At 38.1% G+C, this 24,571-nt stretch overlaps 1 protein-coding gene across 4 annotated transcripts in view; it reads right to left on the bottom strand.

The window, feature by feature from the left end:
• PTCHD4 (patched domain containing 4) overlaps window positions 1-20,605 on the bottom strand; it is a 207,602-nt gene extending 186,997 nt beyond the window's left edge. Inside the window, exons 1-2 of one of the 4 annotated variants that reach the window (XM_015449331.4) lie at window positions 20,466-20,605; window positions 19,558-20,143 (exon numbers count right to left, since the gene is read on the bottom strand). In XM_015449331.4, coding sequence (XP_015304817.2) covers window positions 19,558-20,143; window positions 20,466-20,470 — 591 coding nt within the window. In that variant the 5' untranslated portion in view covers window positions 20,471-20,605. Of the gene's footprint in view, window positions 1-19,557; window positions 20,158-20,465 lie in introns of those variants that run through there. The other 3 variants (XM_074037837.1, XM_015449330.4, XM_005552780.5) reach the window with 3 other exon arrangements.
• Window positions 20,606-24,571: the final 3,966 nt, after the last annotated feature.

The following is a 24,571-nucleotide window of genomic DNA, read 5'->3' as shown; positions in this document are numbered from 1 at the left end:
ACTCTCTCAGGGCAACCTATCTTCCCTATGTTGCCAAAATGGGGAAAAGTCAAGTTAGCAAATAGCATTTTTTCTACAGCTTCCCCTAAGGCTGTGGAGAATGGCCTCTGTGATTTAGTAGGCCTTTTCCCTCCTTCGTGCCAGTGACTAGGTTTTGCAATATTACCAAGGATTTAGCATCTCAGCTCGCTGTTTCTCACTCTCCAAAATGAGGAAGATGAATTATTTAACATCCAGGAAGCACCAGCTGTGTTCTCTCCTAAATGCTGAGCTTCCCAGACCAACAGGATTTACAATTGAAATAGGTTTCTAATCTAAATAGGACTACAATGTTCACAAGTGAACAAGCTTAGAGAGTTTTTCCTCAGTGGAGAATACATTTTAGTGAGCGTTTCTTAGTGGCTTTCACTGGGCATCCCAGAAATTCTCCAGAGAGTAGAATCTGGCTTCCTGCCAAGTGGCCTGTGTACTTTTGACATAGAAGACACACATTCTGAGACCACTGGAGAAGGTGGTTGACAACATTCACTATGAGGAAATAGGTGAGGTACAAAGATGATTTTCTTAATGGCTTGTGGGCAGAGACATCTGTGAGAACTATTTCACTCAATGTTCATAGATCCCAGAGCAGTGGTTCTCAACAGGAGGCAATTTTGTGCCTCAGGGGACATTTCGCAATGTTAGGAGACTTTGTTTTTGTTTTTCACGACTTGGGGGAGGAGGAGGATGCCACTAGTATCTAGAGGGTAGAGGCCAGGAGTGCTACTAAACATCCCACAATGCACAGGACAATCTCACAACAAAGAATTATCTGGCCCCAAATAGTGCCAAGCTCAAGAAACCCTGACCTAGAGAACTTACACATGTTTCAAGTTCTCTGAAATATTGAAATACTTGAGGGTCCTACATTGGGCTGTTTCAAGATGGCCTTCTGTGTCTTTAATTAGCCTACCTTGCCTAGCTCTCAAAAGTAAAATAATGCACTCATGTGTTTAATGGGGATAAAAATGTTGATTTACCACCCAAGTGAGCATGCTCTAAAGACTGGCTCTTCTTTTGTGCAAAGTGTTCTTGCATTTCTCCACCTGATTCCCACCTTTGTTTTTGGAATGAGCTCAATCTCATTTCATCCTAGAAGCCTTGGGGAAAGATAAAGGTGATCCATTGTTCCTCTAAACTCCTGTCCATAGCAAGTAGTGCTTGCATCCCTCATTAGGCATTTACTGCCTTGTAGACTGTCTGTATATACGTGACATGTCAACTATATCGTAAATTCTTTGCTGGTTGAGGTACTATTTCATACTGCTTTGGTAACATACAATCTATTATTATCAGTAAGGACTCCATAAATATTTATTCACCATATCTTCAAATATTTTGGGTACTCTCAGTGTAGTCGTTATTAAACAAGATAAAAAACTTTGGCTACCAGTTTCCCCCAGTCAAAATTTGTGGCAGAAAGACATCAGTGTAAAACTACATCAAATATGTGTCTGTTTATGTTAGCTTCTATTCTACAAAGCCAAGTTGTGTTTTTCGATTTCTAGCCTGTTAATGAAAACTAGGTATCAAAATGACTTATTAAGAAAAGAAGAATTATGTAAGGTCATTCTACGTTGTTAATATAAAAAGTAATAAGGGAATATCATAATAAAGAGAAATAGTTTTATAATAGAGAAGTGTCACGATATTAGTCAGGTTTATTAGAGCTTTAGATGAGTATTTCAAGAAAAGTGGCAGAAATTCGATCAATTAAATGAGGTGCACATAAATTGAACTTAATAAAACTGACTAACTTGCTTCTGGAAAAAATGCTATAGGGAATATTCTTTCATTAGTTCTAAGTAAGAATGAATTTTATGATACAGTAAATCCTTTCCCACTTTTAATCTTGAGTTTCCCATGAAAACTATCAAGAACAACTTTAAATATATTATGGACAACGAAACTAAAGACTGAGGGACCTATATGGCTGGTCAATGCTTTAGGAATGAGTAAGAATGTAGGTGCTGCAGTAAGAATACTGGATCCATCCAATCTGAGTAGACTTTCATAAGTTACTTAACTATCTGTGCCTCAGTTTTCTTACTGTAAAAATGAGAATAATATAGTGCTCTAAGGGCTGTTGGTGACAACCAAATAAATTCATGCCCATTATTTGGAGCAGGTCCTGTTCCAAATGACATGGAGCACTTGGTCCATTGAGCACACATCACCATTACAGGGTGGAACTGCTCCCATAGATCCATATCAGACGAGACTTGACCTATCCCTGTCTTCAAAAAATTTAAAGAAAGAGACTTCCCAACCTGAAGTCTTATTGTGTCTGCATTAAAGTAAACAAAATACAGAGCCAAATAATTACTGAGACAACTAAAACAAAAGTGTTGTCTTAGCACAGTCAGATAACAATATCTAGATTTTCTATTCATGATAATTGAATTAATTGGACAGTTGTGTAATGCTGTACTTCACTTTGCTAGTACAAAATAATCCTTAAGGTAAAAGAGAAAAATGCACATTTTCATTTTATATTTCTTAACACTGAGACTTGGAGTCCTACAGTTTGTAGATGAACATCAATTCTCAGGAACACACATCAAACAACCTTTCAATCAGTAAACTGCGAGATAACATTTGTTGATTATTTTTACCCATCCTGTTCCAGAAAGATTTAACATGACGTTTTGTTAAAGGTATAAAAATCACTCCCCCTTTGTTTAATGGGAATAAAAATGCTGATAAATCATCCAAGTAGGCATGAAGTCAGAGATGTTTATTAAATCAGATATTACCCAATACAAAAGTAGGAATTAACTCTTTGTTCTTGGTCCTTATTAAAAATGCTCAACATCTTGGCTATAGTTACTTCATAATTTTACCATCTTAGCTATGGATGCTTCAGGATTTATAAAAGAAGTCATATATTCTTTTATAAGAATAAGAATATATATATTTTTCACGTTTGCTTGTTAAACAGTCCCACAGTTACCTTAACAGTTCTTACACACTAGGGAAAAAAGACCAAAGGGAGGATAATTTTTGGGGTCATGGAAAGTTCCACTATCCAACAATCTTCTGGCCAGGTCCTGTGGATGATTAATAACCCTCAGGTTTTTTAATCTTGATATTTCTTGGTCCATACCCATAAAATTTTCCTGCTTTGTATTCATTTTTTAAGTCTATAGCATTATTGGGATTTTATGCTGACTTCATAACCTTCAGAGTAACTGATCATAGCAAAATAGTTCCCTGCTTGCAGAGAGCAGCTCTCCATTGACCTCAATTTTAATGAATAAATTTTGAAAAAGAAAACATTTATTACCAATTGAAATAAGCAGCTCTGAAAGATTTTCACCAACTGGTAAAGCCCATTTTTAAAAAATTATAGAGCTCTTGAGGAGGTTGAATCTGATGTAACAACAATTCTGCATTATTTAGAACTCTGGATCATTTTGGACTAACTTTTAAGATTCAAGTTACCCGACTGTGTTGCTAACTTCCTATTTACCTGCCTTCTTTCCTGACTAGATTGTACATTTCTGAAAAGGAAAGCCTGTGACTTATCTCTATAACCCCAGTGCCAGGCACAGTGTCTGAAACAATGTAAGCATAGAATACATCTCTATTGAGAAAAGTATTCATTGAAATAAGACAAATACAGGGAGGAGAAAGTTAAGAAGACACCTGGATATCTTTATATATAACACATCATATGTGTTTAACACTTAGGAGATGCATCAATTTCTTGAACTTAAAAGTTTAATGTTTCAGGAGCTAAAAACAAAAAGGGTGGGAGGTTGATAATGAGATCTATGTGTGAGAGATTTTTTTTTGTCAGAGAGGTGAAAGCTAAGAAAATATAATTATCATTTCCAAGGTCACAGGTAAAGGACAGTTCAAGTAAAAAAAAAGCAATGACTTAGGTTCTTCTTCTTTGCTAGAAGAATAACAAATAGCAATCACTTGTTTGAAATAGATATGAGAACAAATTTTCTTCTGGAAAGACATTAAATAGTGAGTAAGTCATCCTTAGTAAGGAAATTTAGATACAACAGAGCTTCCTGAAGTGCGTAGATGAGATAACCCTCCACAATTTTTGGAGATGCATCTTGTGAAACTCTATGCACAAAATACGATGCTTAAGTTAAAATCTTTAGAGATGTGTTAGAGCAGTAAATAGAAGAGGAGTTAATTCCCTATTTTATATGGCATTGCAAAATATAAGGCAGATACGAATTCAACTATGTAAAGTGCTTTTGCCTTTCTGTCAAAGATAGAGATTTAATATAAAGGTGATGAGGGGGTACCAAATGTTTGGCTCTCCTTTTGTAATGTAAAATTTCCAGTTACCAGTGACCAGTGGTGTATACTACATCACTCATATTGACTGGGGAAACATCCTTTCATCTTATGTATTAAGTGATTTATAATTGCCATTTAAAAATAATAAGAGAGGGAGTAAATGATTTGTGAACCCACTGGTCTGCTAATGGAAAAGCTTTCTACTGACCCAAGAAGGGCACTTGGATGATTATGGCTTCTGTGTAGCTGGAACTACTCTAAATATTCATTGCACTTTAATGAACATACTTTTCCTTTAATTAGATATTATGTTAGTACTGTTTGAATATGAGTTGACTTGCCACACTGAACTGGGAAAGCCAGGATCCTTATATGAATGAATTAGAGATCTCACGTTTGCTAAAACTAGTAAATACATCTAGAATAAGAGTATAACATTTTGTTCGCAGGTAAAGAGACAGAAAACACGCAATTCGGCTGAAGAATGTCAAGTAAGTGTTGTTTAAGCTAAGCCTGATTAAAATTCTTTAATATCATGCTTTTAATATTCAAAACGTGATAGTTAAAAAGTCAAAGAGTAATTCACTTTGTCTTTCATTAATTTGACATATGCTTATCTCTTACTATATGCTTATCAAAAGTATAGATTAACAACAGATAATATTAATAAATTAGTTGCAAAGTCACAAACACTGACCATCTCAGTATGTGTAGGAATTTAGTTTATCTTGATGGAAATCAGAGAGCTAATAACAATTTAATAAAAATCGCAAGTCTATATTAAGTTTTAGCATTTTACTTCATTAAGCTATGAAAATGTATTACTTTTGACCCTGTCATCAACATAACGAGTCTACATATTTACTTTTTAAAATGAATCTCCTTGCATTAATGTGTTAAATGAGTATGCCTTTGAAAGTGTCTAGGGACATATTTTCCCAATGATAAGCAATCCGGGACATCTTAGAAGCATAGCAAATTGATTAAGACACCATATGTCTAGCCAATATTTATAGATTAGGGAAGTACAGGAAAGGATAAAGTTGTTCCATTTAGCTACAGAGCTCCCTTAGAGGCAACTTACCTGGCAGGAAAATGGTACTGTGGTACCTGGTGTCAGGGCAGATGTTCTCTCCCTTGAGACTCCAAACTTGGCCTGAAGCTGAGTTTCAGGGGAAGCAGCATGGGTCCTATTTTATAGTGTTCCCTTATCCTCTCATCCTGTCTGCAAAAGAGCTAGGTAGGATAGGGGGATCTTTCTTCAGTTTCAGATTCTTCAGTATTTCTCAATTTGGCTATCCACTGGAATCATTCAAGAATCTTGAAAAATGCCAATGCTCGGGTTCTTTCCCCAGATATTTTGATTCCATTGATCTTAAGAGGGGCCCCAGGCATTACATAATTGGAAAGTTCCTGAAGTGTTTCTTTGAAGAATCATTGAACTATACCAAGTGAAAAGGAGTAAAAATTACTTTGTAATAGGATAAGCCACAAGGTATTCTTAGAAGCTTAATCTTGGATGTGGTCCTTAACAAAGCAATTTACAGCATGTTGGCATTGGCCTATAAATAACTCAGGTCCTCCTAATTTCTATCCAAGGTTTTTCTTGAGACTACTGCTCCCCTGGAACTTGTTGGCCTATATTTATACTTTGCTTTCTTAAGTTTACATGAAAGCGTAAGTTTTATAAGTTTAAACTTATGAAAGCAACATTCTAAATCATATAAGAATTATTTTTCCCTACAGCTTCTATTAGCAAGTCAGAAGGTTTTACTTTCTTCCTTATGTCTGTTAAGGATTTTAAATTTCAGTGCCAAAACACTGCCCCAGAAGTATTCTAAAGATAACAATAAATGGTTAAGTAAATTATGTCACAACTACTTGATGACCTTTTGTGCAACCAGTAAAATGATTATAAATATGCTTATGATAAAACAATAAAAATAAATAGGATAAAAAATGCACCCTATGATGACAGCTGTGTATTTTATAGTTAAAGTCTGGAATTTTTTTTTATAGAATTAGTGTGGGGATGGTAAGTGATTTATCACATGGTTTCCTAACCTTCCAGTGATGTTATGATTCTGAGTTTATATTAATAAAAACTAGCTATAATTTGTTTTAAAAACTACCAAGTGCTAAAATTTTTGAAAATCTGTAGGGTAGATACTAACAATACCATTTTTTTGAACCCAGAAAAGCTGAGGGACAAAGATGTTAAGTGTCACATCCAAAGTCATATGCAAGGAAATGGAGATATTTGATTTATAGATTTGTCTGTTTCTTATGTATTACTTCATCATTATTTAAACTTTTTTACAGACAGACTCGATCAATAACTGGCTCCCCTATTAATCCAGCAAGAAACAGGATCCACCCAGTAAAAACATTTGTTGTTTTAGTCTAAGTGGGTCAGATTGTCAATGGATGCTTATAAGTTTATGATAAAACAATAAAAATAAATAGGATAAAAAAGACACACACCCTATGATGACAACTGTGTATTTTATAGGTAAAGATTGGAAATAAATTTCCAGTCAATGAATCCACAGGATATTGAACTGAGAGAGAAAGATGGGGAGTGCGAAGTTCTTATCAAGTTAATTATTAATTACCAAAATATTTTTCAATCAAGACGAAGGTGAGTAAGATAACATCAGTTTATAAACCACTTTTTAAGAGAAATTAACTCTAAAAATATAAATTTGAACATTGCTTTGGAAGAGATATTCTGATAAGATGTGATTAGCTAATAAAATAGTCTAAAGACTCACAACCTAGAAAGAATCCAATTCCTTAAAAACAATCCCCAAGGTGAAAATGATTGAAAGAATGAAATGAAAATAAAAGCCAAGCTGCTAATATCAGTTTTATGTGCTACTCCCTCAGAGAGGTATGCTCTATCTATAAAATGGGGTCATTAAACTAGTTCAAACCCTGAGCTTCCCTCATTCCCCTGAGGCGTTCTTTCAGGGTTAGTATCTGTCTCCTGGGGCACTTACTGGCACCCTACTCTCCCTGTCCTCATGCCCTATTATGCAAGCTCTGCCTCACCTACCCAGATCTTTGCCCTGTAGAGAATGTCCCCTACTTTGAATCGTACAGAAAGACTCGGTTCCTGGGAAGGGAGAAATGACAAGCTAGGCTTTTCCCATGAGGGAAGGGTACTATGCAAGAGCCACATATGGAATATTAGGATGGTATCCAATGTTTCCCACTCTTAGTGGAAAAGTATGGTAAATGTTGAATTAAATAGATTCAGGCAACCAGAATCAGCACTAAATGAGAATTCCCTTCCTAAACAAATACATTTACATTTAGTTCATTTCATCCGTCATTTACTGAAGGCTTTCTTATATGCAAAACTGTTTTTAAATTATGTGGAGAAGGCTATAAACGTAAATGAGATACAATACCTATCTTCAAAGGCTTTGTAAAAGGCTACTTTCAAAAGCTTCATCATTTTGAAGGAAAATAAGAAGGGCTCTAAATAACACATATACTTATTAGTGCTGTAGTACAAATGTTAACAGCATGCTTCACATTTGTTTTTAATGAAATTTTTCATACATAGAAAGGGTAACCTATACTGTCTAGGGGTTCAGGTTTTAGCCTGTTAATATTTTCGGTCTGTAACTTTTCACTAATATGTGCCTGTCACTTATTTTCAGTAATCAAATTTTTCCTATGTATAAATAGTTTCTATCTTCTCATAGTTAAATATAAAACAAAAGGCATTTGGATTCAGTGAAATCTTAATTGAGTGTAGTTTCTTGGATATATTAAAACAATAAATGTAACTTGGGTTTCTCAAGGCCAGAGTATACAAAATAGGTCATATTAAGAGTGACTTAAATTTAACTTGCTGGCATCCCTATTGAATATGATGGGAGCTCTGACCCCTGCAAACCTTCACCTATGCATTTCTAGGGGTCCTTAGAATATAGAATATGCTTCAGCAGTGTCCACTAGAACTTTCATGGTCTTCCTCTTTAACCTTCTGGCTGATCGTCACTGCTGTGAGTTAGAACTGCAAGTGCTGGTGACCATGTGACGCCGAAGTCTGTGCTGAAGTCTCCAGATGTGATTCTGCAAACTCTCATGGTGCCATATTTGTCAGATCAAATATAGCACACCCAGTTCAATCTGAATTTCAGATAAGTAAAGAATGCAATATTTATTACATACTTATACCAAAATGTTATTCTTTAAAACAAAATCTGAAATTTAAATTTAACTGGGTGTCCTGTATTTTTACTTGCTATATTTGGCAACCTATCAGGTGCCCAAGCCATGTTATGCTCTCTGCAACCTTTCCTTAGCTGAAGCCACATGGATGCTGTGTACAGGTGGGTAGAAAGTCTCTCCCTCCCTCTTCTGGTGGTCTTTTTTTTTTTTTTTTTCTGAGCCCAAAGCTGTTGCTCATGCCTCATGTATCTCAGGGCCATTCATGAAAATGGCTTTCAATATCTTTCTGTAGGCAGGGCTTGGACAAATCATAGGATATCAGACTGACTGGAATGGGCTTTGATTCGATTCCTTTATAGCTTCCTTCAAGGACTTGCCCTGCAGACCTTCTTGCTGATCATATCCTCCCAGGCAAATTAATTTATGCAGAGAAAACTAAATGTCTTATTAGTTCATTAGGCACATACACTTGTACTTTAGTAGAGACTCACTGTATATTTATAACACAAGTTAGATGGAGACTAAGGGAACTACCTACCTCAAGTACATGAAAATGCTTTCTACTTCTGGAAGTACTTAGAGAAGCTCCATGGAAAAAGTGGCTTTAAGGCCTCAGCTTTTAAGATATATGTATGATTTTGACTGTGCAACAAATTCCAAGCAAAAGGAACAGTATGAATAATGATAAGAAACTAGGAAAGTTCAGGATGTGATTGTTTTTGTTTGTTGCAGCATTTGATGTAATGATAACTGAAACTACAAGGGAATTTGGAGGCTGAGCTAAGGGAAGTTCTCAATGGTCTGGAGTTTGTAGTTTTTCTTCCCGAAATGGGACGTGCTTGTAAGAGTTGGTTAAGGAAGAGAATAATCAAGAGATTCATATGATCTTGTAAATAGACTAGGTTTAAGCATGATAAATTATAGTGAGAAAGATTAGATTGTCACTTAAATAAAATAGACAAATGATAATAAAGGCCTCAGGTAGAGACAGTCAAGAATGAAAATGAAAATATGTTTGAAAAAGAGACTTTGGTTCTGAGCATTGGTAATCTGTTTTAAAAGTCACAGTGCCTGGGTCATCCCAAGGTTAATTAAATCTGAATTTCTCTAGATGGGATCCATGAAATCAGTATTTTTAAAGCTCCACTAATGATTTCTACACTCAGCCAAGACTGAGCACACTTTAACTGGAATCAGAGTCACCTGTAGGGCTTGGTGTGTGCTACCCCCAGTGTTTCAGCAGATCCCGAATTAGGTCTGAGAATCTGCAATTCTAACAAGTTCCCAGGTGATGTCAATGCTGCTAGTCCAAGGACTACATTTTGAGAACTACTGCTATAGGATGATTATGGTCTAATGATTAATTAGATATTACTGTTTATATGTTTTGACTGAGTGGGGGAAACTTAATCATAGATGACCGAGACACTGAGTCTGAGTTAATGGCAACATAGAGATGCCATTGAAAGAGTTACAGACATGGAAGCAAATAGCAGATGCTTGGCTTGAATGAGAATATTAAGAGAATGGATTCTGAGAAAAAATATTTTATTTAAAAATATGCCTATGGGAATAGAAAAGAAAGTAAGCCAGTAAATGGTAGAGAACCATCAGAGGAATAGAAGAACCATAACATCACAAAACCAAGAGGGAAGAGAGTGGTCAAGGCTAGCTCTATTGAGAATATCATAAAAATTCAACCTTGAAAATACTTTCGGACCCAGTGCACACTGAGACAAGGGTCCAAGAGATCTTCCTTTGCTACTTTTTACTGTCCTTAGCAAAGAGAGGTCACATTCTGAATGATGACCTGCAGGCAGCTCCAGTTCTTCAGTGCAAAAGGCAGAAGGGTCTATGTCATCTTATTACACTTACTAAGGAATTAATGAGGACTACCAAAAATAGGAAAGATTTTCAGCTTTGAGGGTTGAAACAAAAATGATTTTTAAATCTAATCATGAATTCAAAAGAAGGTAATTCCATGTCTTCCGGATAAGGGCAGAAGGTCAACGCTCAATAACTTAACGCACTAGTATTTGTTAAGAATGTATAATGAACCAGGTGCTGTTCTAAGCACCTTATAATCTTCCTACTCAGAGTGTGGATCATGTACCAGCACCATCAGTGTCACTCGGGAGCTTGCTTGAAATGCAGACTCTCACCCCACTCCAGACCCACTGAAGAAGAATCTTGCATTTTTAATAAGATTCTTAGATGATTATTAGAGTATGAGAAGCACTGCCTCAGGTATTATGAGTTGATTTAATACACTCAGTACTGTGAGGTAAGGGCTACTATGAGGGAAGTGTTACAAAGAAGTTAAAAAATGGGCAGGGTGCAGTGGCTCATGCCTTTACATAATCCCAGCACTTTGGGAGGCCGAAGTGGGCGGATCACAAAGTCAAGAGATAGAGGCCATCCTGGGCAACATGCTGAAACCCCATCTCTACTAAAAATGCAAAAATTAGCTGGGCTTGGTGGTGGGTGCCTGTAGTCTCAGCTACTTGGGAGGCTGAGGCAGGAGAATCGCTTGAACCCGGGAGGCAGAGGTTTCAATGAGCCGAGATTGCGCCACTGGACTCCAGCCTGGGCGACAGAGTGAGACTGTCTCAAACAAACAAACAAACAAACAATCAAAAAGTATCTGAAGTCATAGAGTTAATGGGGGTAGAGCTGAGATGTAACACAATCTGGATGCACAAATCCTGACCTAAATGATGCTACCTATGCTGACTCTCAAGAAATTCATTACATGACCCTCAGCACTCACCACCATCACTCTTTAACCTCTATCCACAGTGTCTTTCCTTCAGTGCTTCTAGGGCACCGTGTCCTCTCCATCATATTCTTTCTTGTCTCTAACCTTAACTCACCCCTGTGTGTTAACTCCCTCTCACCTATCAGATCTCCACTCACAGTCACTTTCTCAAGAAAACTGGTTTTTTACCCCCAAACTTGGTATTCTATTCTCACAGCATCGTGTATTTTTCATCCATGATAATTTGTAATTATGAATTTATCTGTGTAATTCTGGGTGTGTATGTTTTCTTTAACAAGACTCAAGCCCCCAGAGGGCAAGGACCGCATCTGTTTTGTTTCTCACTGAATCTCTAGTGGCCAACACATTGCCTGAGACTTAGCGGACTCAATAGTTACCTAAATGAATGTGTATGTGAATGGCTTTTGAATCTTACCCACACGATATCTGTCTTGCCCACGTTAGTAAGACCTGCACTGACAATCAGAACTGAACATTCTCACTGTCCATGTCATTAAAAGACCTACTGAGGTAAGAGAATGTAGCTCAAATTTAAAGGGAAGAGTAAACTTTGAGGGTGAACCCTTAACATCCAATCAAACCTCCATCTGTCACGAACGCCTGATCTTTCAGAACCTTCTGAAGCTATGAGAGCCCTTTACATACCTTTTTGGCTTTCTAGAACCCAGAACTTATGCTCTATCTTCAGTCTTTTTATTTTGTTTTGAGACAGGGTTTCCTTCTTTTGCCCAGGCTGTACAGTGAGGCAATCTTGGCTCACTGCAACCTCAGCCTGCCAGGCTGAAGGCATCCTCCTACCTCTGCCTCTCAAGTAGCTGTGACCACAGATGTGTACCTCCACACCTGGCTAATTTCTGTATTTTTTCCATAGAGATGGGGTTTCGCCATGCTGCCCAGGCTGGTCTTGAACTCCTGGACTCAAATGATCTGCCCACCTCAGCCTCCTAGGGTGTTGGGATTGCTGGCATGAGCCACCGTGCCTGACCTGCCTTCAGCCTTTGAAACGGCAAAGTTAGAAGATCCCAGGTGAGTCCTCTGCATGTTGGGAGGGGAGCTCCAGAAGATAAACATTGACTGTTCCAACACAAATCCTGTAACTAAACACAACCCATTCATTTTTGAATGCTGTTCATCAGGCACCTTTCAGAGGCCCTGAATTCATCTCAATGACAGAAAATGAGCCTTGATTTCAGTGAGAGGCTCTTCCATAATAATCCTGTCTGAAAAAAAGCATAAATTACAATGCCATTTTAAAGGTACACTGTTCTGTAATTTTGTGTTTCATTTTCCTCCAAATACCTTTACTCCCATGTATAGTGCCTATATATTGTGTTCTCACATAATATTAACATAATTGGAGTAACTAGGGTTTAATGCTGCCACTACTGTGAAATAACAGCAAAGGGACTTGAGAAAAATGCTGCTGATTTTTTTTTTCTTAAAGAGATGGTTAGATTTAATTTCAACCGTTTTAGAAAATATTGAACGACTGTAATCAGCTTAAAGCTTAACCAGGTGACAGGCTCAACTGTAGGTGATAGGGATGAGGGTTTTTCAATGTAGAACAGCCTCTTGATAATTCTCCAGATATCTCTTTGGTGTTTCCAAGATAACACCATGATAAATGATATGTTGAGAGGCTCAATTACCATATTTTCTTATGGTATATTCAGTCTCAACAGTATATGAGTCTTCCAAATCACATCATGAATTAGGAGTGCTAAGGTCAACCTTGAGTTTTAGATCTGAGAATCTCTAACCCAAAGGGGCATATTAATCACCCAGGGAGCTTGTTGAAATGTAGATTCTGATAAGTAGGTCTTTTGTAAGACCTGGGGAGTTTTAATTTCAAAGAAGTTCCCAGTTGGTGCTCATGCTGCTGGTCTATACAAAACACTTTGGTCTTAGAAAACAAACTGAAATTAATTTTGTGGCTTACAATGCAATTTGGCATGCTTTTAAGTCAGAACCATTGCCTAAATATTTCTGCATGCCAGAGCCGTTATAAATGTACCCTTGTCCATCAGCACACTGGCAGAAACACTCTAGAAAAATGAGTCATTCCATGATTCCACCCTGGGGAGGAGACTTGAGTGATTTGTTTAGCTAAGTTAGGGAAGAAATAGATCTGCTGTCCAATCAAATGTGTGTTGGGCAAATCTAGGGGGTTGGAAATTTCAGATTTATTTTTAAAAAATATTTATATTGAGCGTATGTCTGGATGTATCTGAAACAGGTCTGGGCAAAAGTTGGTCAATTCTAGAACAGATTTAAAAGCAATGTGGTCAAATCACGGTGTAATCGCTAATGGGTTAAAATGCAAAATACTGTCCATACACAATATATTTTGAAAAATGAAACATAAATATTGCTTCAATTACAATATAGAATTATTTAAAGTAGAAAAAATTAAGAAAATAAAAATGGTTAGGGTGCATTATTGCTTATGGTGTCAGGACAGGGAAATAAGTATGGTATTTTTGGCGGGGTGGGGATGATCTTGGTCTCCTTATACACCTCCATCATGATGTGTATGTCTCTTTGGTTTCTACTCTCCACTGACACCCCAAGTCCTTAGTGGTCCTGAACCACTAAAGGAAATTATCATCAGATAAGCTGAAGATAAGGAAATGGGAAGAAGAATGGAGATAACCCTTTTCTGTCCTGTTTTTTTTTTAAACCCTCTCTTAATCCTTGACTTAGGAAAATAAAAGGAAGCTTAAAAAAGTACTTATGAAACATTTAAAACCAGATTTAAATCTGGTTTTAAGGCCTTGATGAAACCAAGGAGGAGAAGCTAGACCCCAGTGCCAAGCAATTCTTTAGCCCACTTTGGGTGTTCAGAAAAATTTAATAAAAGAACTTATCCCAATAGGATGGCCAGGAAAAATAAGTACAATAATTCAGTTGGGTGCTATGAAAAAAGTCTTTCAGTAGCATCATTCAACTGGAAGCAAGCACATCTACTTAACTCCAGAAGAAAAACATACTAGAATATACCCCCAAATCCACTATAATGATAATTATCTACTCTATGGTAGAATGGTACCTAAGAATCATAGAATTTGATTGGCTGACAAGAATCCTGACAATCCCTGGCCTAACTCTATCATTTCACAGAGAAAGAAGCTGACACCTACATCAGTGATGAGACTTGCCAAATGTCACACAATTGATCCTTAAAGAACTGAGGTTAGAACCCAGAGTTCTAACCAGTACAGAAACCTGGGTCTCATAGAACCCAGGTCTCCTGAATATTTCTTAATGTAGAGCATATTGTGCTATCCCATCAATTTTACTTTTTCAGGCCATTTGAAGCCAGGAGTACTCAAGCTTCTTTGGCACATAAGCCACTGGCTCAAAACTTTGGGCTAGGTTACGGGAATCTACTTTTAGCTGATTTTTACCTTACCTTGGTTTGTTCTGACTTGATAGGAAATGATATTAAAGGTGAAATCATGTGCCAGTGAAGAATTTGCCAAACTCTCCACAGTAAGGGGACAGTAAGAATTTGCCCAAACTGGAAGCTTCACTCTGTCACCTTCTTATGAGCCAGTCACTCTGAGCAAGTAAGGGAAATAGTGGTATTTTAGTAGTGGTATTTTATCATGGGTTTCAGATGACAGGAGTTAGAGCCCTACTTCTTTCTTAGTATAAAGGGTTGTCATTACAGAGAATGATGGAGGATGTCGTGGGATCTAATATAGTATTGTGGTTAAGAATATGAGCTTCAGTACCAGACAGACCTAGATTTAAATCCAAGCTCCAGCAAGTACTAGCTTGGGGACTTTAAGGAAGTCACTTAACCTCCTGGTCTTCAGTTTTCTTTCTTATAAAATGGGAATAGAAATAATCCCCCTGACTTAAAAACTTTAAAAAATTAAATAGCATGTGTGTTTAAAACACCTAGCACCATGTAGGATACAAACTGAAGATTCAGTAAGGTAGTGATGTTTTACTCAGTCAGAAAGGTAAATCAAAATATCAGAGAAGATCCTGACATGTATAACTTATATGGTTTTAGAATTAGAGAAAGAAGTCCATAGCATAACTTTGCTTGAAAATTTCCCTAAGTATTGCTGGTTCTCACTTTTCATGTTGGCTTAAGTTACTGTTCCATTGATATTGGAGCTAAATAATTAATGGCAACATCTTCCAAACCTGGAGCATGTACCCGAAATGTACCCAAAGAAACATTGTCTTCTGTTAAGGAGCAGGAAAGTCTATCTTTGCTCTTATTTCAAATGTGGTACATTGAAGTACATACTGACTTAACTTTAACATCTGTTCAGAGGTGTGGTTATTAATGGAATATAATGGGAATGGCAGGATTCAGGGAAATAGATTTGCTTTATTTCTCTCTCACTGTTGGCCAGGATATTGGGATCTAGACTTGGAATCAAACCCATATCCAAAGACATTTGTCTGCTTAAATATTTACTTATGTCTTTACTGCAGCCAAAATAAATAACTCGGGACATATGAGAATTGTTGTTTTCATGAAACTAGCCAGGTGGAAAAGTGAGGTTATGATGGCCTACCTAAAAACAGGGAAATATTACCTGTAAGCACCCGACCTCCTTGAACAATAATGAAAACATTTCATAGAGTCTAGAACGGTCCTTGCTTAAAGATTCTGAATGCCTATCTCACTTAAATCAAGAGGTAGACTTCAACAATATAATAAGTATTTTACTTAAAAATTCAGTCTGCCCATTTCTTTTACCGTATACAATAGTATGATGTGTATATTTTAATAGGTGAAAAAAAAAACCCCTAAATATTTGGATCAAAAGCACTTTAAAGACAGTTGGAGAATGCAAAGAATACATTTAAAATAAAAGCAAGCCACAAAAGTATAAAAAGTGATGATAATTTTGTGATATAGCAGTATAAGTGTGCAAATTAATCAATAAATTAATCAATGACTATTTGTCATGAATACTATCTACATAGAACTAGGTTAGGTTGGGGTTGGGAAAGTGAATAGTACAGAAACGATGTATGATATGATTCGTGTGCCTAGTGAGGAATATAAAAGAAAGATTATAATGAAGGGAATAATTGCAGAGGTCATGTCATATAGATGTAGGGATTTTAGATTTTGGCATCTTTTCTACACAGCTTTTGAAATTGTGTATATGTACCATTTCTTCTGTGGTATTCTAAGTCAATGGCTGCTTTTTTCATACCAGCTTTATCTAAGCCTCTGTTTGGAATTCCACAGAAGGCACCTTTCTGTGTCCTGCTTGTCTGGATCACCTTGTCAACATAATCATGTTTATCAGAAGTTCTAAACCTCTCTGTGTCCAGGACTCTCTGGATGTCTTCATAATATTTGGAAGATGACCTTCTGTTGTCATAACAAAGGTTTCTGACCACTTCTGTCAGTCAATCAGTGTTTACACATCTTCAGCCTGTCCCTAAGCACTGACCTGCTTCTTTAATGTCAAGTAATTGCCAATTCATACTCATGTTATGCAGCCACCACTATTTATTCTGCAATTTCCTAATTTTCTGCCTACCAATAGCATTTTCCGGTACTAAAATTTTTCATATTGGTTAGAGTTTGGAAGAGTAGTACCCAGTAGAACAGGAGAAAGCAAAATGAATTTGAAGGCTAAAAAATATACATATAAAAATTTTCCTCAAATCTTGTACACCAGGAGTTCTCACACTTTAGTATGTATCAGCATCATAGAAGCATACTTTGAGAGCCCTTGAAACACAGGAACCAAAATCATTTTTAAATAACATGTAACAAAAGGTCATGTCATTTTGCTCTCTGCCAGGGAGTCCTGATCCTGGGAGCCCCTGGAGAGCCTTTGACAAGATTCTAGGCATCCATGGTACTCTTAATATTATATTTTAAATATTACATTTTGTATTGTGTGAAATTGTGTCTGAACACTTGAGAGGGCCCATTGCTCTCAGAAGACCTCAAAAGCCCAATTTACCCAAACATAGTTGAAAGACTCCCACTGATGCTATGCAGAGGGAGTTAAGACAAGACATTTGAGGAAACATTGATAGATACTAGAATATTGCAGAATAAGAACTTTAGCTAATGTGTAATACTTCTGTTCTTTTTATGCTATTATGATATTAACATTTGTAATTAATGATTCCCTTCTTTTGTGATTACCCTCTGACTCCTAGTAAGATATATATCAACCACCAAATAGCATAAAGTTTCCATGGAGCACCTGTTATAGGCCTAGCATGGTGTTGGATCAATGGTGCACTCAAAGATTGCAGAGTTCCTGCTTGCAGGTTACTCTGGGTGAGGACACTGACATCTACTGTTTTGTTTTTTTTTTTTTGAGACAGGGTCTCCCTCTGTCACCCAGACTGCTACTGTTAAGACTCACAAGAGTGAGAACTTCGCTTTTCTTGCCCCAAACTCTGTCTCACGTGCTTAGAAGAGCATTTAGTAAATCATAAGAGCATAACCAATGATTATTAAATGAGTAAATTGAATACCTCAGGGACTTTATACTGTAAATAGCATAATGATATTACCAGATAAACAACATTTCCTCAGTGGCTGATTGAACAAAAATTTTACACCTGGAGGATACTGCTGAATACAAGCACTAGAGCACCCAACCAATAATGCATACTAATGAACTGCAAAGTTGACTCCATAGGAAAAGCAAACTGAAGCCTAAATATGACAAAGTTTCAAATCTTTCTTTACTCCAGGTGTTTGGTATAGGAAAGAACTCAATTAAAAGAGTATAGGTTAGCAAGATTACCTCTCCACCACATCCTTTTCTTTAGCAAGCAATAATGTTGATGGAAAAGGATTCGGGAAATGAAAAGCATGCTGCCTAACCACACATCCATCATGCTCCCATCAATAAGTTTGAAGCAGGCAAACCCTAACCTAGATTTAAAGCTGGTAAATCATCTGTTTCGTTTCACTAAACATCAAGGGGTTGCTCAGCTTTGTAAAGCTGAAACCCTTGTCAGCCTCTGGATCCATTTAAATGAGGACACCATGTTAATTAAAAAAAAAAAAAAAAAAAAAAAAAAAAGCAGGTTATAAGGTTTCCTGAGGAATTTCTAGTTTCTAAGTGCATTAAATTCTACATCAATTTAGGAAAAAGATGTTTTTCTCTCAAAACTCCTGAAAAAGTTATTTTTATTATGTATAGATGCTGACTATATCAAATTAGTGATTATTAGGCCATTCATTTATTGAAACTGGGGTCTCTTTTATTCCACTATCTCCACAGATGCACACACATATCCTCACATACATTAAAAAAAATTATTCTTCTTGGGAAACACCTGTCTTAGGAGTTCTTGGCTGTGCAGCTTCTGGGCATGCACAGGGTCAAGCAGACAAATGGTGCAGTGACTCTTTTGGAAGTCACATTTGTCCCTGAAACTTCAGTCACCTGGAGACTGCATGCCTCATTGCCTGCAGCAGCTCAATCTTGACAGTGTAGAATTAGTTTAGAAATCTCATTTGAGCGACAAAATTTAAATTGAGAATCTAAACAGCACAATATATTTAATGCTGACATAACCATTCTTTGTAAATTTTGCTGACTGGGATTTTTTTCTTTCCTTTTGTTATTAAACTGTTGTAATAATCTTGCTCTCATTTGGAATTTTTTATGGGAAAGGAAGATCACTGGACTCAGTTAACTAGTGCATCAGTTAGGTGCACATTCCTATTTTTACACACAGAAAATTCCTGCTTCGTTTGCTATGCAAACACACTACACATCATTCCTGGAATCCCTACTACATTCATAACTCACTGCTTTCAGACACACGATCACACGGCACCAAAATACAAACTCCCCACACGTTAACAATCAACCCAGGCTGAAGATGTAAATAGGTGGATATGACACCAGGTGGATGTGTAATCAGTAATAAGAAATACATTGAGCCCCATAATGAAAAGAAATCCCACAAATTGTTTAGGATTCCCCCTCCCCCTTCCATTCACTGATTTATTAACCCTGAACAAAGATGTAATTGCAGGGTCTCAGAAACAACTTTTTTTTTTTTTTTCCATTTTTCTTTTTTTTTTTCTTTTTTTATTTTTTGGCATTTGTTTTGTTTGGCCTTGAATTTCTTAGTATCTAGTCATACCATTCATTGCCTGTTTTCTTCACTCAGTTGCCCATCTTTCCCCCCCAGAAATGAAAGAAGCATTAGCTTCTGAGTCTTAAGGATGAGACCTCTGCATTTTCTTTGCTTGTTTAGGGCAAGAAATGAAGTGCTGCCTCTTTAATTGGCAGAAGCATGCAGAAAGAGCATACCTTTAATTTAGTGTTGGGATACCTCACTTGCACCCTGGCTGTTGTCTTATTGGAGACGGCAGCCTGCCTGAGATCCTCTAGCACTGAAATAATATCATCCAGCACGCATTTCTTATCCTGATTTCTCAACACACACAGATGGGAAAAAGTATAATTATAGCCCTTGTGGTTCACCTTCATTTCCAGCACGGCTCGGTGGGTCTGCAGGATCCCCTCAGCCTGGAGCAAAATATTGTCCCCGGGTGGGGAGAGGAGGATCACCCTGCCATACCTCCCAGGGGTGTGTAAGTCCGAATAGAGCTGGCTTTTGGACTGGTCCAGGGGGAAAAGGCTGCTGGCCAGGCTGCGCTCGATCTTGGCCAGGCTGTGGCTGGGAGCGACCAGGCGCTCCAGGTCGCCCTCGGGCTGGAAGCGGTTGAGCGCGCTGAGGCCGAAGGTGATGGTCAGGACTGCGGGCACGGTGAGGAAAAAGACCGGGTGCCGGCTCACGCACAAACCCAGCCTGTGGCAGAACGACTGGAGCCCTCTGCGAAGCACCTGCCGCAGCATCCTCCACCAGATCCAGCTCGCAGGCGCTCCCGGCCGTCTTAAAAAGCACATGTGACATGTGTAAGCGCCGGGCTACCCCGCTCTCCCCCATCCCACCCCCTGGGGCCAGTCCCCCCTCCCCACCGCCGCCGCCTCCCCACCCACTTCGCGCTCACCCCACAACCACTCAGCCTGGTCTTTCCCCGGCCCCACCTCCATGCGCTCCTACTACTCTTTCAAACACTGCAGCAAGTTGCAGCAAGGCGGGCAAATAGCTACAGCGCGCGTGGGGGCGGGCAGCGGGCGCTGCGGGGGCGCCGCCGGGCCCACCCCCTCCCCGGCCTCCCCGCGCCCTCGCCGCCTCCCGCGCTGGCTCTCACCGCATGAGCAGCGTTCCCTGGGTCTAGCCCTTCATCTCCGTGCTGCAGTCCCCTGGCCTCCCTCGCTGGAGGTGGTTCCGTGTGGAGCGTCCCACAGATGTGGATTTCCTCTCTCTCCTGGTGGGGTTCGGTGCCTAACTGGAACCATGTGCCTCGGTGTTGTAAGAAGCAGACATGTGCCTCATAAGGGGGGGCCTTGGGGGGGAGGAAAGGAGGGAGAAGGGAGGGAGCACGTTGGGGGTGGGGGGGCAGATAAGCTTTTTTCTTTTTTTAAGATGCTGACAGTTATTTTTAGAGTTTTGTGTTCCCTCTCCTCTCCCCGCTGGAGTGAATGGAAGAGGAAATAAATGGTGAAGGTGCTGCTGGCCCATTGGAGCAGGGGCAATTAGAGCCCAAGGAGTGGGGCGTGGAGGGAGAGAGCTCCAGGGCTCCAGGAGGCAACCTTCTCGCCCCTCCAGTTTCCCTGTGCCCTCGAATTCTGCTTTTCAGCGAAGAAAAGGAGCAGAGAGGATGATGCTGCATTTTTAACACACCACGCAGCATGCAAGGGATTTCCTCGCAACACCTTCCTCGCTGTGATTCCACAGACCAGTCCGCTGCAGCTGAGGGCTGCGGAGACCACATCTATCCCTGGTGCGTTGGGACTGTCTGGATCGCTTCCTTCCTCTGTTGGCTGGAGAGGAGGCATTTGCCAATAGCAGTAGCCTGTGTCTTGGGATGTACGTGTGCGTGTGCATGTGTGTGTGTTGGAAGTGAAGATCTATAGGCAATATGAGGTTTTCTCATAACATGTTACATTCACTTTCCGTATTCTTGAGATTAAAGGATAGAAAGTTCCTAAAGCTGATTTCAGTCCCCTTTTCCCAGTGTCTCCTTCCACCCCTCACCTATGAGGACTGTTTCAAGTCATCTAGTTTAGGCTCATTGTCTACCTGTGAGTGGAATTCCAGAAACAGACACTTCCAGACACACACCAGGTAGTTTTGCCTGAATAAAAGAGAGTTGGCTGGGTAGAGGGAAACCTATTGGAGTCACTTGTAGAAAACAGTGAATGTCCTTCACCGTATAAGAAAGAAAACCCCCACCAGATACAATTCCTCCTTCAGCATCCAAAAGTGTGAACATGAGTTCTCAGCTTCAGATCAGATCAACTTCAAAAACTTTAATATTAATAAGTGTGTGTGTGTGTGTGTGTGTGTGTGTGTGTGTGTGTAACGTATTGGGGTTTTTGGAAGTTCATGTTCTGGAAAGGATATGAAGAAATTTTTAGGGCAAACTCTAAAGTGCGAGTGTGAACTGGAGATTTGCTTTCCAAAGTTTCTGTTCTTTTTGGAATGACTTCATAGAAAAGATTGAGTTTCAAGAGATGTTTTGTGTACACTTTCTTAACAACAGTGAAAGTGCCCATTCTTCATAAGATACGTAGAAAGGGACCCATCTATGCATATAAACAAGCTAAAGGACTCCTTGTCATAATAGATACCTTTTATTTTTTTCTACTGGAATTGATTCTTCAGTTAAGAGACCAATGACACAGCAGAGAGCTCAGAAACAGCGGCAATGCTTAAGGACAAGTGTCTAAAAGAAGGTGTCATATGTAAGATTAAATAAAAATTCCACCGTTTCTAAATTGAAAGTGACCTTGGCGGCCATTCTGTTTGAATTTCTACTGAGTGCAGGGATAGCTTCTATATTATCTCTGGTAGTTCTCCATCTGGCCCATGTTACATTCCCGAATTCAAAAACTTTTCTAGGAAGCCCATTCTATTGTTAGACTGCCTTTTCTTGTGTTCAGTCAAACTCAATCTCTTTGCCACATTCATAGACTCGTCTTTCCTCTCCTTCAGTGGAGTCACTTTTGCATCCAACTGTCAGATCTTTATATCACTTTATATAATGTATTCCATTAGTGCCACATGATGGGAAATTTTGGGCCATACAGCAGAGAGGAAATGTATCTATCATCCATTTTCTATACCTTCTTTATTACATTAAATATACTTGGTTATACCCTCTACATTAAAATTTTTAATAGCCTTTATGCAAAATATGCAGTAATAGATTTTAGAAATGGACATTGTTGCATAACTTATCAAGTCCATTTTATAAAGAAGGACACTAGAAATGGCAGAGATTAAGTGACTTCAAGGCCACTCTCAGAGTTCTCTGTAAAGCTGAGACTGGTCTCTGGCTGTCTTGCTTCTTAGCCCACTGCATTTCCTTTGGTAGCATCAGGCAGCCTACTCTCTTTTCACAACAAACAAATACGTCAGTATTATTGTCTTTTTTCTTACTCTCTTCATTTCCTACACTTCCTTCTTCAATAAATTTAATATAATTAGGGAAGAATAAAGATATCAACGTATAATTGACTAAATAATGTATGGTATGTATCTGAGATGAACCACTCTGACATAAATATAAATCATGCTGTAGAATTATAATGGCATGAAAATACATTCACTGAATGTTAACTGAAGAATTATGTACAACATGAAACCATTTTGCAAAATAAAAAACATAGAAAAAAGATGAAGGATGCATTAGAATGTTTCTGTTTATTGCTAGATGATGGGATTGTGGGTAAATTTATAAAATAATGCATTTGTGAATTTTAGAATAGCTTTAGATGAAATAAAATTGGCAGATAGTATAGAAAATTTCCTTAAAACATACACTCGGTTTCCCCTATTATTACTATCTTACATTAATTTGGTAAATTTTTAAAATTAATGAACCAATATTAATACATTGTTATTATGAGTTCATAGTTTATTTAGTTTTCTTTGCTTTTTACCTTATGTTATTATTCTGTTCCAGGATCCTATCCTGGATACCACATTGCTTTTCAATGTCTTGTCTCTTTAAGACACTTTTGACTATGACAGTTTCTCAGGCTTTCCTTATTGTTGATGAGCTTGACAGTTTTGAGAAGTATTGATCAGATATTTGGTGGAATGTCCCTCAATTGGAAATTGTCTGATGTTTTTCTCATGATTAGACTGGTGCTAGGAGGTTTTTGGGAGGAAGAACAGAAAGGTAAAATGCCATTTTCATCACATCATATCAAGGGTGCATTCTTTCAAAGTGACTTATCACTGTTGATGTGAACCTTGATCACTCAACTGAAGTAGCATTTTTCAGGTTTCTCCACTGTAAAGTTAATCTTTTTACTATCCTCCATACTGTGTTTTTTGGACAGAAGTCACTATGTGCAGCTTACACTTAAGGTGTGGAGAGTTAGGCTCTACCTCCTTCCTCCTTAAGGTTGGAGTCTATGTAATTTGCAAATCTTGTACACAAGATATTTATCTATTTTCTCTATTTATTCATTCATTCATCCAGTCAGTCTTTTATTTATAGTGGCATGGACTCATGGATATTTCTGGATATTTCTTTTTTAGTTTGGGCTATAATTCGAAACTACTTTCTTGCTTAAATTGTTCCAGCTTTGGCCACTGAAAGGAGTTCTTTCAGTTGCCTCCTGTGTCCCTTTGATATTCCATTACTGTGGGGTATTTTCTTCTTTTCTAGGAGTATTACTACTTCCTGGTACTACAAAATGCTGCAGGCTCATCTTGCGTATCTGCCCTATACCAGTCCTAGAATCAGCCACTTCTCCAAGCAGCTTTTGTTTGTTTTATTGGAGAATGGTACTACAAACAAAGATCTAGGTTCCAGATATGCTAGTTGCTCTTGAGGTATCATTTTTTCTAATTCCTGACAGAGCAAGGAAATCACATGGATGTGTACTTATCTACATCTATGTGTCTGTGTGTTTTGTATCTGTAATGGTTTTTATATAACTAGCTGCATCTATATTAAGCTAACTATGAGTTTGATGAATCCGACTCTCATCTATTGCTACATAGATTATTGTAGCCTCTTTGCCTTGTTTTCCTGCAACCTCCCATTTCTACATTGAAAAGTTGGTCTATCAGTGATTTAAAAATTGTTTTTCTATAACAAGAATATACATTTTTTATAAGAAAAATCATTTAAAATAAGGAAGAAAAGCATGTTTGCTCAATTTTTACACTGTGAAAAGTCAATGCCAAATACTATTAGGGATTCATTAGAAAGATAAGTTACATGCTACAAAGAAG

This window comes from Macaca fascicularis, chromosome 4 (genome assembly GCF_037993035.2).
Source record: "Macaca fascicularis isolate 582-1 chromosome 4, T2T-MFA8v1.1".
Taxonomy (NCBI): Eukaryota; Metazoa; Chordata; class Mammalia; order Primates; family Cercopithecidae; genus Macaca; species Macaca fascicularis.
The sequence above is the reverse complement of the archived record's forward strand: the minus strand, read 5'-3'. Positions and strand labels throughout refer to the sequence as shown.